At 43.9% G+C, this 16171-nt stretch overlaps 1 protein-coding gene across 3 annotated transcripts in view; it reads right to left on the bottom strand.

Moving 5' to 3' along the window:
* The window catches only part of LOC147195272 (rho GTPase-activating protein 29-like), a 33551-nt gene that overhangs the window by 2819 nt on the left and 14561 nt on the right, over positions 1-16171 (bottom strand). The window contains exons 1-19 of one of the 3 annotated variants that reach the window (XM_086129016.1): positions 15199-15691; positions 14165-14261; positions 13263-13335; positions 12994-13054; positions 11894-12043; positions 11423-11487; positions 11227-11337; positions 11006-11086; positions 10733-10900; positions 10522-10659; positions 9662-9849; positions 7737-7906; positions 7511-7648; positions 7220-7318; positions 6187-6350; positions 5931-6119; positions 4476-4613; positions 1562-1785; positions 532-844 (exon numbers count right to left, since the gene is read on the bottom strand). In XM_086129016.1, coding sequence (XP_085985142.1) covers positions 532-844; positions 1562-1785; positions 4476-4613; positions 5931-6119; positions 6187-6350; positions 7220-7318; positions 7511-7648; positions 7737-7906; positions 9662-9849; positions 10522-10659; positions 10733-10900; positions 11006-11086; positions 11227-11337; positions 11423-11487; positions 11894-12043; positions 12994-13054; positions 13263-13319 — 2454 coding nt within the window. In that variant the 5' untranslated portion in view covers positions 13320-13335; positions 14165-14261; positions 15199-15691. Of the gene's footprint in view, positions 1-531; positions 845-1561; positions 1786-4475; positions 4614-5930; positions 6120-6186; positions 6351-7219; positions 7319-7510; positions 7649-7736; positions 7907-9661; positions 9850-10521; positions 10660-10732; positions 10901-11005; positions 11087-11226; positions 11338-11422; positions 11488-11893; positions 12044-12993; positions 13055-13262; positions 13336-14164; positions 14262-14597; positions 15161-15198; positions 15692-16171 lie in introns of those variants that run through there. The other 2 variants (XM_086129015.1, XM_086129014.1) reach the window with 2 other exon arrangements.

Raw genomic sequence — 16171 nt, 5'->3', positions numbered from 1 at the left:
AATAATACAATGAGAACACATGTTGTCGTGTATTCATCCTAACAAGATATAATACAATGTTAGCACGCTGACATAGCAATAACGTGACAGATTAATTTATTTGTCTCCTTAGCCATTAGCATGACGTCTCTGATCCACTGGTGAAAGGACACTTTGATCCTCTCCCCTTTCATTTAGAACTGCTTCAGACAACAAAGTGTATGCAGAAAATTGGTGAAGATTGCACGACTGTCTGTGTCCTATGTGTTGTGTTGTGTTATTTTTGTTATTTTGACTTCAAAATGGCGCCGCGAGAGTGGCTGCCTTTCCAGCAGCTCCTATATTTTGTTGTTCTACTTCTTCCTTTCATAACTTTGCTGCTGTGTATTGGGAATTTCTCCATTGTGAGACTAATAAAGGTTTTCTTATCTTATCTTATCTTATCTTATTAACGTCACTGGTAAAAAAAAAAATTTTGTTTCCTGAAAAGTCATGTTTCTGCAGATTCCACCTGAGGTCAGCAAAATACATTTTCCGAAACGGAAGCCGTACCTCTTTAATGTCCGTCAGGGAGGCAGAATGTCTGCTGAGGCGCTGCAGCTTTTCCTGGGGTGTGAGGACAGGCGACGTCTGGCTGGCGGCGGCGGCGGCTGAGGGGGCATCCGACTCGCTTGACGGCGGGGCGTCAAAGACCACCGGAAAGTGTCGCACCAGCAGCTCCACCATGAGGGCCTGGTACGGGTAGTCCACCAGGGAGGACAGGGACACCTCGGCATCCGCCTGCCGCGGCTTCACCAGCGTGGGGCCGAAGATGATGCCCAGGTTGCTCGCCGTCATCTTGTTCTCTTCTGCCTGTTCTGCCACTCTGCGCAAGACCGACCGACCGACCGATGCGTGATATTACTAGAAAGTTGGCACTTTTTCTCGTGGATGAAAAGTAACTATATTACAAGAAAAATTGGCATGTTTAGAACAAAATGAATATTACCAAATTAATTTTTTGTGTGTGTTTTAAGTTTTGCTGTTAAAAAATGTTTTCATTTGTGAAGGAAACAAAATATGTGTGTGTGTGTGTGAGGGGGGGTTCAAAACATTACACAAATAAATTGTATCTAAAAAATAAAATAAAATAAAAATTGTAATACAATGAGAATTTTTCAAGAGGAAAAAAAGATGAAATACTAAATGCATAGTTAACTCTTTTTTTAAAAAATGACATGACACTAAAATGTGACTTATTTTGAAGACATTTTTTTCCGTTTTCAAAAGTATGTTTTTTTCAAGTCAGTATATCAAGTATTATTTTCCAAAAAAGACGAAAAAAAAAGCGTTACTATATTACACCAACAAGTTAACTGTAATAGAACAGCACTAAAATCTGATGACATGTTTGCAGATAAACTATTTTTTTAAGTGTATTTGCAGAAAAAGTCTGAATATTGTCTGGAATTAGTATACAAAAATAAAATTGCACCTTGTTTTTAGAAAAACTTGCAATATTGCAACAATAAAATCTAACTTGGATGTTTTTTGCTTTGGAGAGGCTAACAAACCGAGTAAAAGACATTTAAGGACAGGCTACCTGTTGAGGTGCGCCACGAGGAAATGTAGCGTGCGGTAGTTAGCGGCGGGCAGCTGGCGGAGCAAGTCCCGGATGCGGAGGACCACGCGGTTGAGACGGACGGCGGCCCCGCCGGGCTTCTTGGTCTCTCTCTCCTGGGCCTCCTCCACCACCACTCGCTGGTACTCTTTGGCTAAGCCGATGAAGTCGTTGTAGTAGCGGTACAGGATCAGCGGCTCTGGTAACTGCGCATGCACAAAGAAAAAGCGACACGAGGCAGCTCAGCGAACCGCGTTGACGTTGAACGCGGCGTCGGTGGGAACTATCCATGAAAATAAACAACAGAGGTCACCTGTATTGACTTTTCCAAGCTAAGACAGATTTCTTCCATGAGGAGACTGAGCGTTGCTTACAGGAAAGCGGCGGGGGGTGTGGGGGGGGGGGGGGGTAGTTTCAATATTAGGATGATAAAAAGCTTTGGATTTACAAGAATGGTATCGTCTGTTCTTTTAGAAAGATTTTGTTCAAGCAAAAAACAAGTAATCATTTCTCAAGGTGAAAAGTTGAATTGTATCAAACAGACTTATGTTCCAAATAAGACAGAAAGAGACTGGAGCGACTGGTCAGGAAGGCCAGTTCTGTCCTGGGCTGCTCCCTTGACACTCTGGAGGAGGTGGGCAACAGAAGGATGCTAACTAAGCTAAAAGCTATGATGGACAGTCCCTCCCACCCTCTCCAGCCCGCCCTGACAGCACTAGGTAGCTCCTTCAGCCAGAGACTGTTACACCCGCGCTGCAAGAAGGAGAGATACCGACGCTCGTTCCTACCGACTGCTGTCAGGCTGCTGAATAAAAAATAGCAACAATAATATTAATAATAATTAAATGATGTGGAAAACAACTGTAAATAGCACTGCGATTTATCCATTTTGTATTTATATTGCACTTAATTGAACGGTGTTTGTTTGTTTTTTCTTCTTCTTTCTGCCTACATTCTTGCTGCTGGAGGCTGTAAATTTCCCCAGTGTGGGACAAATAAAGGATATCTTATCTTATCTTAAATAAAAACATTCACGTAATGAGAAAATGTGTTTTTCTCTAGATCAGTGGTCCTCAATTAGAAATGCTGTAGGTCCACTTTTTTTTTTTAATAAGACCAAGGTCCGATCCCATGCACGGCGGTCATGGGGAGCAGGGCTATATGCCCATTTAGTATGGTAAAGCCAAGCTTATACAAATCAACACTCCTCACAACCAACCAATAATGGGGTGCATGAAAATAACAATTATTCACTTTGCCAGTACACAGCAAATAATGAGAGGTATTGTGTTGAGGCACAGGAACTCTTTTATTTTGTTAAGTTGTGCCTGCTTAATAATAGAAATAGCCCTTTTAGGGAAATAAGACATTTTTACTTTAACTTTGTTAAACAGTAGTTGTCTTTTTTTCCCTTAATTTAACAAAAACAAAACAAAATACTCATTTTACCAAAATAAATACTAAACATGAAAACAAAAATATCCTTTTCATTTGTACAATTCCCCTTTTCACATCCCCTCTGAGATCACTTAAAAAATATATCAGAAGAGGAGTTAAGAACCATTTTAAATACTGACACAAGGGAGCACAGGAATGTGCAGTGCTGTTCTTCCACTATAGGTGAATGCAATGTCTGAGGCATGCAAATATTATTTGAGGACGCCATTGGGATGTTCATTTACCATGTTGCGGTGTTCTGCTGTTAAACAGCTGCAAAGATCCCCGGGTAGACGGGAGCAGAACTGCACACAATCGAAACCTCACGCGATTCGTTTTGTCTAATTGTCTGTGTGCGGCTCTCCTGGGCTGAAGCTGTGAGCACACTGTGGCGTCGCGCATGCGTCTGTTTCCTGACACAATCATCCATTTTGAATGCGTGTGTATTGGGAAAGACGCGTGCTGACGCTTATGTATGGGCACACATTAAATTCAAAGGAGCCAATCAGCGCATCGTGTATGCTGACGCTTATGTATGGCCACACCTTCAGTTCAGAAGAGCCAATCAGCGCATCGTTATCGCCGACATGCCCTGCTCAGCAGCGCCACAAAGTCGCGCTGCTGCGGTCCTCTGCATTACATCTGTTAGTGCACGCAAAGAATACAACGGATAATTTTAACAAGCGATCGCGGTAATGCGCAGATTATAGTCCAAAAATATAAAATGTATAACGTAAAAATCACTTTATAATTTTTTATTTGATACAATTTGCCGAGGGTCCGGACAGGAGGTCGGCGGTCCGGTCGTAGATCGCGGTCCGCCAGTTGAGGAAGACTGCTCTAGATGATACTTTCTCTAGCTAAAAATATATATTTTTTTCTATTTTTACATTTTGGTTCCATTCTTCCAAAGTACGAAAATGCAAATTACAGGGAAATGTGTCTTTGGAGGGGGGGGGGGGGGGTAGTTTTATTTCTTCAAGTTAAAACGTTTTTTTTCCAATTTAAAAATTTTATATTTTACAGTAAAGTCTCATATCACAGAATTTTCCAGGGGAAAAAAAAATCCAGATACAGTATAATTTCCTCAGGATGCAAATTAGCATTTAATTCAACAAATGTCTAAAAAAACAACAACAGCAACAACAACAAAACCTAGTATATTTCCAAGTCAAATAGTTTTCCGAGTCAAAAAATTCATTCCAGGAAAAAATTGTATACGTATTGGAAAATGTGTATTTTTAGCATCTCACTTTTTCTCCGGCGGTTTCCCATTTTCAAGATAGCCTTCAGAAACATTTGTATTGTCAGGATAAAATTCTAGTAGTATCACAATGAAAAAAAAAACAAAAAACGTCATGTGGCGTGGCCGGAAGATCGAAGCACTTCATATCATCCAATCAGATTGCTTGCTCCAAGCCATTTGGGAACTTGTATCCGATTATGTCGCCTCCCTCACCTGTCTCAGGTAGAGCTTGAGCACGTTGCTGATGTCGTGCGGCGACAGCTCCGACAGCTCCACCAAGTCTTTGCCGTTCTCGAAGGCCTGGCACAGCTTCTCCACGCGTGACTTGGCGCCATTCATGCGGTAAATGCCCTGCCCAAAATACAACGTGGTCAATTGTTTCTGAATTTTCGATATACAAACAAGTGGTCTTGAGTTACAACCAAAGATTTGAGTTATGAGCGCTCGCTACGGTGGCAGGGAACTTCACAACAAGCGGCAGTTTGACAGTGAATAAGTGCTTGCTTTGAAAAGCTCATTCCTACTTCCGGTTGAAGTTTCCTGTCAAACGTAACATCAAGAATTGCATGATGTGTATTTATCCAGATCGCATTAACTTGACCTGATGGAAATCTGCTTGCTTCACGCCAAGGCGAAATGCCACTGACGGGGTAAGAAAACGAGCATCAATCCATCCATCCATTTTCCGATCCGCTTTATTTTTGCGGGGGGTGCCGGAGCCTATCGCCTTCGGGGGACACCCTGAACCGGTTGCCAGCCAATCGCAGGATTGTCTATTTTTTTTTTTTTTTTTCCAGCCCCTATGTCCTGCATAGGTACTAAACCACAGGTGGGCAAACTACGGCCCGCGGGCCGAATCCGGCCCGTTGGTCTTTTTAATCCGGCCCGCCGAAGGTTGGTCCACAATTAAGGTTCGATGTGAATGATTGCATTCATTTCAATTGGACTTGTAATGACAGGCATTTCACCGCCAGGTGGCGCATTGACTTGAAGTTGCAGAACACAGGGAGTGGGGGGGGGAATCTTTTCGACCACCTAGGACCTCTGTATCGCTCTACTTCTACTGGTCTGATCACAACCCATCTGCAGCAATGCACAGGCTAAAATACAGTAGGTCATCAACAACACTGTTGTCATTTAAAAAGGTATATTAATACAGTACTTTCATGCTTTTGTTCTGTTGATGTTTGATATGGACTGTCAACAAATGCAGTTTTTTTTTTTAATGTACCATAGCTCGTGCTGACCTGGCCCTTCTGTCAAATTTTAAAAGTCAATGCGGCCCACGAGCCAAAAAGTTTGCCCACCCCTGTACTAAACAGTGTACTCCTTTTGTTGCTTCTCATTAAGGCCACCATATGATATAAACACTTGATTTGGAATTTTATTAATTTTTGGGGGCAAAAAAATTAAGCGTTTGTACTGCCTCCTTGTGGCCATGGCGTGCATACCAGGAGGAGCCTCACTGAAGTACGGCCCGAAATCATGATGTTCAAACTTCAATTCTTGACATTCCATTTCTTTATTTTATTCCTTTTCATAAAGTACAATTCCGCAGCTTGCTCGAGTTCTCATCGAAGCACACGTGAACAACAAGATGACCGTCACGAGACGTGACTGTGCCACCCAGGCTATTTTTAACACTGAAGGGATATGGTTTCATCTCACCTTAATGTTGAGGGCGCGGCTTTCGATTTCAGAGGTGCACTTCTTGATGATGAAGGGGATCCCGTCTGCGCTGTTTTTGGACGCCTGGGTGAAGTTGATGCCGAAGAGCTGCAGCTTGCCCTGCAGCTTCTTATGGCCGCACTGGATGGCCAGCGTCTCCAGACATTTCTTGTGGCAGGCCAGCGAACACTGGAGGAACAGTGGGGTGTTTGAGGCAGGTTCTTTTGATGAAGACAGCGCGGGGCCCGTACGTTACCTCCTCGCACTCGGCTCCGTGGAAGACCACCAGGCTATCGCACTCGCGGCACTTGGACGGCGCTCGGAGCTTCCTGAGTTTGTGCGTCTGCGCCGCTTTGGACATCTGAGCGTTCCGGAAGGGCCCGGGAGAGCTGGCCGTCTCCGTCACCATCTCGGCCAGACCTGAATAGAAGGGAGAAGGACGTTCATTCTGACGATGGGGAGTTGAGGGCAGATAGAGGAAGTCAAGTCGAGCCAAAAATAAGAGGACTCTCGGATGAAAGGGGGGATGGGGGGGGACAAAAAAGGCTGGCCTAAAATAACGGCCGTAGTCATTTCTCTTTGATTTTTTTCAGAAAACATGAAAAACTCAAGGAAACACTGATTATTTATATCTAAAAGTTATTTCCTTGGTAGAAGTGAATAATCTTTTTAACTAAGGATGTAGACGATTTTAGCAGAGGTGATCCGAGATGTTTTTTTTTAAAATACATTTCTGTTCAAGTTGTTTTTGTACATGATGTTGTTTTGTCGAGATGCATTTGAACATTTTTTTCTAAAGTCAGAGGTGTTTTATTTTTGAAAAAAAATGTGTAATATTGTGAGAAAAGGTTGCATTTTTTTCCAGGATAAGGTTCTACTTATAAAAATGTATCAGTTCTATTATCATAGAGGTGTAGCTTTTTTTTTCGAAAGCTGACCATCATGGGAAGTACAACGAACTTGACTCAGAGACAAAAGAATACCAAGAATGTAATGTGAGCGGGGAGTGACTCATTTGTCAAGGTTCCTGAGGGTGAGGCTAACTCTGAGACACTTTTAGTGCATTTCCGGTATGCAACTAGGAACCTTTGAATGTTCATTGTCCATTTGCAACCAAGTGTCAACATTTAGTTCCTTAGTCGTTTTTTTTTGGGGGGGGGGACAAAAAAAAAAAAAGGTGGGGACAGCACTGACAAAAAGTCCGGCAAATGTTCTTGGCTGTTCTTTTGGAACTTAGCACACCACTTGAAACAATACATAGTATTATTTATGAGGTGGGTGGGTCATACCATTGTCCAAAGGTGAGAGGGGTTCTCTCTCATCCAGGTCGTCAGCAGAAGACATGGTGCCAGTGGAGGGAGTTCTGGGTAGACGTCGCTTGAAATCACCTACGTTGACACATTTTAAACAGGACTGTGAATCGTGTCTCACGATATGTCGCTTGACATACAGCAGATCGTGCATGTTCAACTCAAGGCCCGGGGGCCAGATCTGGCCCGCCGCGAAAGCAAATCAAACATGTCAACAAATATTGCAAAATGATGCGCCGTGGCTTTCTTGACCCCCTTTTCTATTCATACCTGGACTGGCAGAAGGGGAGTCCATAGACCTGGACTCACTGCTGCCCCCCGCACTCTCCGAGTCGCTGCACATCCCGCCTTGGCTACCCGGACTTCCGGAGGTCCAGGCTCGGCTCGGCGGCGCCTGGTTCCTCGACTCTGCGGGAACAGGAAGCGCCGTTAGTCCCGACGGCGGCGCGTCACGAGGAAACGGACGCCGCTCCTCTGCCATTTTGTAGACGATGACCTAGAATGTCAGTGCTGCTGTTGGAGCGGCGCGCAGCGATCCCCGGCCGGCGGTGCAGCGGGCTGTCCACCTCATCGCCGCTGAGAATGTCGCAGGAGGTGAGGGAGGCCTGGGACAGGTTGCCGTGGGAGGAGTGGCTGCTGCCCACCGACCGCTTGGCAAACACAAACCTGCAGGAGAGACCAGTCAATTACAGGGCACAAATAGTCACACCCCCTTTCACACTCTCATCTATGGACGAATTATATCTTATGGACCCAGCGGATGTTTTTGGAACGTGAAAGACAGTTAAAGCTAGTAAGACAGAAGCCCTTTATTTTGTGTTTGAACATCAGAGAGAGCATTAGATGGTAATGTTGCTTTTGATGAGGGTTTGCCACACACGTTACATAAAAGAGGAACATAAATTCAACATGCGACGACGCATGCGAGGTTTGTCCTCGCTTTCATCTCCAGTCATTTCACAGCTAAACTTGAGAGCTCCGAAGCCTCTCTGCTCAAATGTAAACACTTTAGAAGCCTTTTGGAGATGGATGGGGGGTTTTTTCCAAGCGTGGAAAAGGAAAGAAAAACAGGCAGCTCCTTTTTTTCATAAAAAAAAAGAATACATCAATAAAAAGGCAATGTATGATCGATGCATATTTTTAAAGAAAAAAAATCCAAAAAGAATAAGAAATAAAAATAAGAAAACATACGGCCCCAAATTTTGTGAGTTTAAAAAACACAAATAGTGAAAATATATTTTCATTTTTCTATTTTCATTATATTTTGATAAAAAGAAAAAAAATATCCCACAGACTTTCTAAGTTGTTTTTTTCATATTCTTATTTTGTAAGGTTATTTATGAAAACATCAGGAGTTTTAAATTCTCAAAACTTTTGGAGATGCTAAAAAACAACAACAACAACAACAGAGTTGTAGTTTGAAACAAATGAATACAAAAGATACTTTGTATGATATGCTATAGATGCTATGGTGTTTGAATTTTGGGGGGTTAAAAAACAGCACCTACTCCATAGAGACGATCTACGCAATAGCCATTTGGTGATAAAATGCCAAAAGAAGTTAATTACAAGTAATAATAGTAATAACCATCATCATCATCCAACCCTTTTAAACCCCCAAAAACTCGTCACGCATTTCCACACGTTTCAAGCACCGGTGTGTGAACCCTGGTGATTGTAATGTTTGCCTACGGGTAGCGTGTATGTGGGAAGCAGTGTGTTTGGATGGAAATGCGGGAGGCAAAGTCTCACACTTGCAATCCGCCCGCTTGCATTCAAGCCTGCGCCACAGATATTTCCTGAGAGGAAGGCCAACGCACATTCACATTCTCTCTCTCTTCCTCCCGGTCTGACTCACTGTGACTCTTCTGAAAAGAACAACCCCACCACACGGACGACATGCTCACTAAAAGCGCTACACCAAAAGTGTCCTTTAATTTGTACAATTTTGTCATTTCCCAACCTGAAAAAAGCTGAAAAAAGAACTCGAAAGTGCTTTCATTTGTCCTATCTTCTTTTTTTTTAATAGGGTACGAGGCTGGAATATTTGCTGAAGGCTGTACAATGCTGAAAATGCTTGGAAAGGTCCCAAAATTGGCTTAGTTTGTTATATAGCAAACAAAAATATTGGCAAGGGGAGAAAAGCTGATTTACTCGCATGCAGACGTGCGAGGCATTTTCATAATTTGATCATAAAGACGAAGGACTGTTAACTCATTCACTCCCAAAGACGTTGTTAAATGTCTTTTCAGACTTGGCCTAGAATTGGCTGGTACTGAATGAGTTAAATATTGCGCAGGGAAATCATAAGCATAAGTCTCCACCCTTACAAATAAAAATTTATCATCTGAGCCCCTCTGTAGGTGCTGCTGTTTTGGTTACCAAAAGTGTCTATGAACGGAGGTAGTTCCGGTTCCATACCTGGCACCGTCTGAAGAAACCGAGTCAGAGTGCACACGGTCTCTGGGCAGATGTCGTGGCAGGCGACGCACAAACTCAGAGTAGCATTCGCCGGGCTCGTACAGCTTTGCGCCGTCACTCAGTGCCTGGAGGTGGGCGGGAAGCAACGCCATCTGCGCATGTTGCATCTGGAACCAATTGACCGTCACCTGAAAGCAGGAAGGGTGGGTGGGCCACGATGAGAGAATAAAATCAACAAGAGCATAAACGCACATTTGATTAGGTACATCATGTTATCAGACCCGACTTCTACTTTTAAGCATTTTAGGCATCCTCAGTTTGGAGTGAGACACGTCATAGAAATCTCGTATGAGAATGGGTATGTTTGTTATCTTGGTTTGATGTCATAAAGCCGCCCCCCCCCCCAAAAAGCTAAATGAAATCAATAAAAATATTAATGAATAATTGAAATGTAAGTACAATTGAATTCTGAAATAAAGACGTAAAATCTGAAATAAAAAAAAATGAAATAGAACAGGTTAACATAAAAAATAATAGGAAAATTAAAAAATTATGAACAATTTAAATAAAATAAATCACAAAAGCAAGATGAAATCAAATCAATAACATTAGATAATATATCAAAAAACCCTTCAAAAATAAAAATGAAACAAAGTAAAAATTACACCTTTAAAAAAAAATGAAATAAAATTTAAAACATGACATTTGAAAATAAAACCAAAAACTCATAAACATAAACTCAATGACATCGTACCTATGTGCCATAGTCAGTCTATACAGAAATGTCCAATATGGTGGGGCTTAGTAAAAAAACAAAAACAAACCAACAACAATTAAAGGAACAATAAAATGTGGCCTACCGCCTTGAGCGTGAGGTCGCACTGGAAGACGGTCTCTCTGATCTGGGTGAGGATGGTGCGTTTGACATTGGCCAGGTCCATCCTCCTGACGCCCGCGTCAGCCATGCTGTTCTGGTATTGTTCCTGTGCCTCCTCAGCCTAATGCCGCAATACCGTCAAGAGTTATACAAAAAGGAGCGACCATGGTCACGGTGCCCGGCGTTCAGCGTACCCTCTGCAGGGCCTCCTCTTGCAACCTCCTCTTCCTCTCTAGCTGCTTATTGACGGCGCCGGGCTGCTCCTCCAGGGAGCGGCTGGTGGACGAGTGGGCCTTCTGATACTCTTCTTGTCTCTGGGCCTTCAGCGCCCGAGCCTTTCGCAGGCTCACGTCCGCCTCGTGCTGGAATAGAACAGAAACAGACAATGTAAAACGCTTTCTTCTTGTATTTTTTCTCACCGGTTCAGTTCATTTTTGTGTATCGCGATACATCAGAGTGCTATTCACCATTTTTTTCTGCTCCTTCTGCCACTGCTCCTTGAGGTCTTTCCTCAGTTTGTCCAGTTCGTTCTTACGGCCCAGGAGAGGCTAACAAGGGGGTAGAAAAAGGCCAATGTGAATGTTGCGCTCACGCAAATGTTCACCAAACGTTCCGTCGCAACACAGGAAAATAAACCAAGAAAACATCAAATCTGTCACAAGATCTGTGTATTCTTATATTGCCCAACCTGGATGAATTTATTAGTCTGCAAGGCCATGGCGGTTTGCATGAGAAGTTGGTTATATTCAACATCGTTCTTGAAGGTGGAATTGTAGACGTCACTAAAGGGCATGTATTCCTGCGCGGTGGGAAACGCGTTAATCCATCCACTCAGAAAACATGATGATTCATCAAGAAGGTGCGTGCAATATAAAATAAACAACCTGCTGCGTCACCAGCGACTTGGCCGACTCGGCCAGTTTGGCGTAGCTCTTGGCACACTCCGCATCTCGAAGACAAAAGGATTGTACATGTCAGTTCAGCCAGTTTTCACATGAAATTCAACAGCAATATCGCACATCAGGCGGCACGGCGTAGGCTGCTTGGCTTGTCCGCCTCACGGTGCAGAGGTGCGGGGTTCGATTCCGGCTTCGGCCTCTCTGTCCAGCGTGGAGTTTGCATGTTCTCCCCCGTGCCTGCGTGAGTTTTCTCCGGGTACTCCGATTTCCTCCCGTATTCCAAAAACATGCAGGTTCGGTCGACTGAACGCTCTGAATTGTCCCGAGGTGTGAGTGAGTGTGAGCACGAATGGTTGTTCGTCTGTGATTGGCTGGGAACCGGTTCAGGGTGTCCGAAAACAGCAGGGATAGGATCCAGCGTGGCCAAAGGTGTGATGTGTATGGAGCAGGCCTCACCCATGGTCACCCTTTTATCCATCCAGGCCAGCAGGTCTTTGATATACTTGGACCAGGCTTTGGCGTAGAGCAGGGCTGACTCCACCCCGCTATCATGCTTCAGCAGTATCAGGTCCACCTCCTCCTCGCGCGACAGAGGAACGTCTGGGCCTGAGGGGGAAGATGACGTATTTTTACACGAACCAAAACAATTCCAAAGTGCTTAAATGGTCCTAAAAATACACCAAGAATCATTCGGGAGTTTTTGCTGCCTCTAATATTCAAATATTTACTGTAATCATGACCGAACTACTGCGTCATTCCTAGTTTACGGCGAATTCACACTTTCTGTACAATTTGCGCTGAACACAGAAGCATAACACACCCATGCAGGCATTAGCGAAGATATTCATAATGAAAGAAATGCACAAAGGTGACTGCACCACTCGAGCTGGCGTGTTGGCGACAATGTCTTGCTCAATGGCACCTCAACAATAACCACCAAGCAAACCTTCATGCCTCCAAACAACTACTTGCCTTTTTTTGGACAATTTTGTCCACATTGGGTACTTAAACCTGTGCCCTCTGAATCCAAAGCCTAAGACAGAGCGACAGACTTGCTTGGATGTGATCAGGACTTTTGCTATTTAATAAAAAAAATGGCAGATCTTGGCCCAGGTAGACGCCAACTCATACCCGGATACTTTTCCACATGACATCCCATTGAAAAAATGCTAAGAGAGAGACGCGAAAACAGAAAAGACATTGCCACGAGGAAGCGGATAAATGACACGGCAGGAGGATGTGAAAATGCTGGCATATTCTAAAAAAGACAATAGCTCCCCACCACCCCACCTCACTTCTACTCTAAGCCCATGTGTTTCCCATCCAACTCAGGCCTATCCTGAAGAGGCCTCGGAATGTCAGACATTCGGGCCAGCGGGGAAAACGTGTGGTCCAGCAGAAATAACAGGGCGGGTCTCCGCCTCAGGCATTCCTAAATCACGCCGGGAGCTCGTAAGTTGACAACGTCGGCCTGCCCTCGGCAAACACGCCGTAAACATGTCGTTCCGCAGCCAATCCCACGCCCCTTGAACGATGGAACGCCGACGCCCACTCACCGGCGAGGTCGTTCTTCTCTGCCGCATAGTCCTCGGGATCCACAGCGAGGTTGTCGAAAGACTGCGAAAAAAGGGGGGGGGGGGACACGATTTCACGTGACAAGAAGGCAAAGGCAGACAGACATGCAATGAACAAGCAGCTGTGCTCTCGACACCCAAATTAAGAGTTTGTCTTTGAGGCTTTTTGAGTTGCTGGGAACAAAGCTTTCAACAAAAACAACAAGTAAAAGGGAGGAGGAAAAAAAAGGAGGGGGAAAAAAGTGCTTTACCCTGCTTCTTCTGGTCTGGGGGGTCCCCAACCCTGAGCCATTGTCCACATCTCCCATAAGGAAGTCAGAAACTCTGAAGCACACGCACAAAAACAAAACAAAACAAAACAGTTTAGCATTAATAAGGATACAATACGACTTCTCTTACTCAATCAGCTTTCAACCACACTAATATGATAAGGCAGCTGAACAACACACAGCTGTTTGAGCGAATAAATTGATTAACTGAGCTTATCATAGGTTAGCCTTTAGCATCGACACAAATTCGATTGAATACAATGGCTTAAAATAACAGCGTCTAACTCATAGTGATGCTTCACTGGCTTGAACAAAAGGCGCATGATATGATTAGAATGGCCTGATCTTATATTTCAGCATCTCCAACATTCATGGACCAGACTGAGCTTGCGCTAGCGCTAGCCTTAGCACCAACATCAGTTCTTTAACTTGTAAAAAGTGCTCATACCAACTTTGAGGCACACAAGTATGATGAAACAATTGCCATTTAGTTATCTTCAGTTTTTAAAACTAATCAATTTAGCCCGTAAATTGATCAGTTTTGCTTAGCTTATGACCATTTTGCTTCAAATTTTGTTGAACACAGTTAAAATCCTGGTAACGCTATACCGCTTTGCGATAGACATAGATTGATGGAAACGTGCTCTGTGGTCTGACTAATTCATATTTCAAATTGTTTTTGGAATTTGTGGACCTCGTGTCATTGTATTCTGTTTTTATTTACCGCTATGTTGATCCCAACATCCCAACTTCATTGGAATTGGGTTTGTACTTGACTGTGAACTCACCAGGGAGGGATATTGCCATATAATGTTTAGTTGATACTTCAAAGTCTTGTCATTTTCTTCACAAGGAATAAAAAGTTCAAACAATATAACACTCACACATTGCCGAATGTGAACGCCAAGGTGTCGATGGACGCATGAATCTCGCCAAACGTTCCGTCTAGGTTTTCCGATCTGACGTCGTCGAAGTTGATGCCTGTGGAGAGAAAGAAAAGTAAAATATCACTGACCTGGTCGTGTGCGCGTTGAATTCAGACGCGATTATTTCCAAAAAGCTTCAGGCTTCCTTCCAGAGGTGGGACTAAGTCCTAAGTGTCAAATCTTAACCTTCAAGTTTCAAGCAAGTCGAGTGAAGCCCTTACTTGGGTTAAGAAGCAAGTCAGAAATAAAGTCATACAATCTTGCCAACATGTGAGGTGTGCCAGAAAAGTACAAGAACTCGTTTCACAAAATTATATATTTCACACCCAAACAACAAACTACAGGGTTTTTTTTCCCCCTTCAAAGTAATCCCGTCTAATATCAAACGCACTTTGCCCGTGTTCATGCACCGCTAGAGCTTCTCTGCAGCTTCAGCATCATGGCCGTCTTGTTGTCGTCTACGTCGTTCGTCTAAACGGGTCCCCTTGACGAGACACCTTTGAGTTTGGGTAAGAGGGGAAGGGAAAAAAAAATAAAAAAATCCCACAGCTCCAGATTGAGGAGGGAGGTTGCTCCAGCACGAGAAAGTTGTTGTTGGTCAGGAACTGTCCGATGTGTGCCGCGTTGCATTCATGGCCGAAGCAGCTGCGCCGCCAGTCCTGGAACTTTTCGGACACACTTATATTTGCTACCCGTTGAGTATTTCTTGATGTTTTTGATCTAAAAAATGTTTTTTTGAATCAAAATTGAATGATTTTCAGATCTCCCTCCGTGATACCAGAGAGCATGAAGTGGCCTCTTCGCTCTGCACGATGGCAAGTCAAAGTCAAGTTTGAGGAATATCAAGTCAAAGTTGGTCGAGTCTCTCATTAATTGTCACCAAGCAAATCCGAAAACTGGCGGCTTGTATGACTCGAGTCAAGTCATGTGACTTTCTTCCAACAACAATTAGACATAGCCCTTCAGGAAATTGAGTCAAAACAAAGAGTCACCTTTCGAAAAATCTGGTCCAGGGTGTTATAATCCGCAGTGAAACAGCATTAGCAATTGCCCATCCTCAAGAGTTTTGCAGCAAAAAGTTGAGGACCATCGAAGGTGAAAAATCTTCAGGAAGTACTTTCGTCAGCAAGAACTCCGTTTGTGACCAAAGTGGCAGTCGGTGACGTTGGCCGTTGTGTTTCCTGTCTGCGCTGGAACAGGAAACACTCGCGCGCAAGCTCGACTTCTGTCACTCTCTGGCTTACCTTAAAAAACCTTGAATACGTAAGGCTCAGATCCGCTATTTCTTATTTCTTTTAGCTTTTGCCGTTTTTCCTCCGCGACGGCAAATTCCGGGACGACAGCACGTTCCCGCCTGCCGCCAAAAAAGGGTTTATTTTGCGTTTTGAGGAGACTCTCGAGGAGCGCTGCTGAACGCTGCCGAGCGACTTCTGCGCTGCACTGACTTCTTCCTCAGGACATCCTGTGGTTCTCGGAACAACAATTCCAGCGCTTGTCCCCACCTCCCTCCCATCCCTCGGCACCGTTGATTCACTCTCACCTAGTTTGTTGCCTGAAGAAGTGCAACAACAAAGTCAGGTCTTCAATACGGTTCATATTTTCTCATTAGTTTGCCTTTTATATTCCTCGCACCTCTTTAAAAAAACGTTCACATCCCCTTGGCAATATTTCAAGATGAGTGTGTGCACACATTTGCGCACACGATCCCACCGAGGGATAATTCAGAGTGTTCCATTAACCTGCCATGCATGTTGTTGAAACATGTGAGGAAACCTGAGCACCCGAAGAAAACCCACGAAGGCACAGAGACAAAATGCACACCCCACGCAGCTGGAATTGAAACCTGCACCTCTGTACTGTGAGTCGGATGTGCAAACCAGTACTTCCCCCACTGCAAAAAAACCCCAAAAAAACGCACAACTTTTTGGGTGGCATCTATTTTCCCACTTTTTCTTTTGCCAATTT

This window comes from Hippocampus guttulatus, chromosome 14 (genome assembly GCF_054856545.1).
Source record: "Hippocampus guttulatus isolate MCC_2025c chromosome 14, RoL_Hgut_1.0, whole genome shotgun sequence".
In the NCBI taxonomy this organism is placed as follows: domain Eukaryota; kingdom Metazoa; phylum Chordata; class Actinopteri; order Syngnathiformes; family Syngnathidae; genus Hippocampus; species Hippocampus guttulatus.
This window is presented reverse-complemented; position numbering and strand designations above follow the sequence as displayed.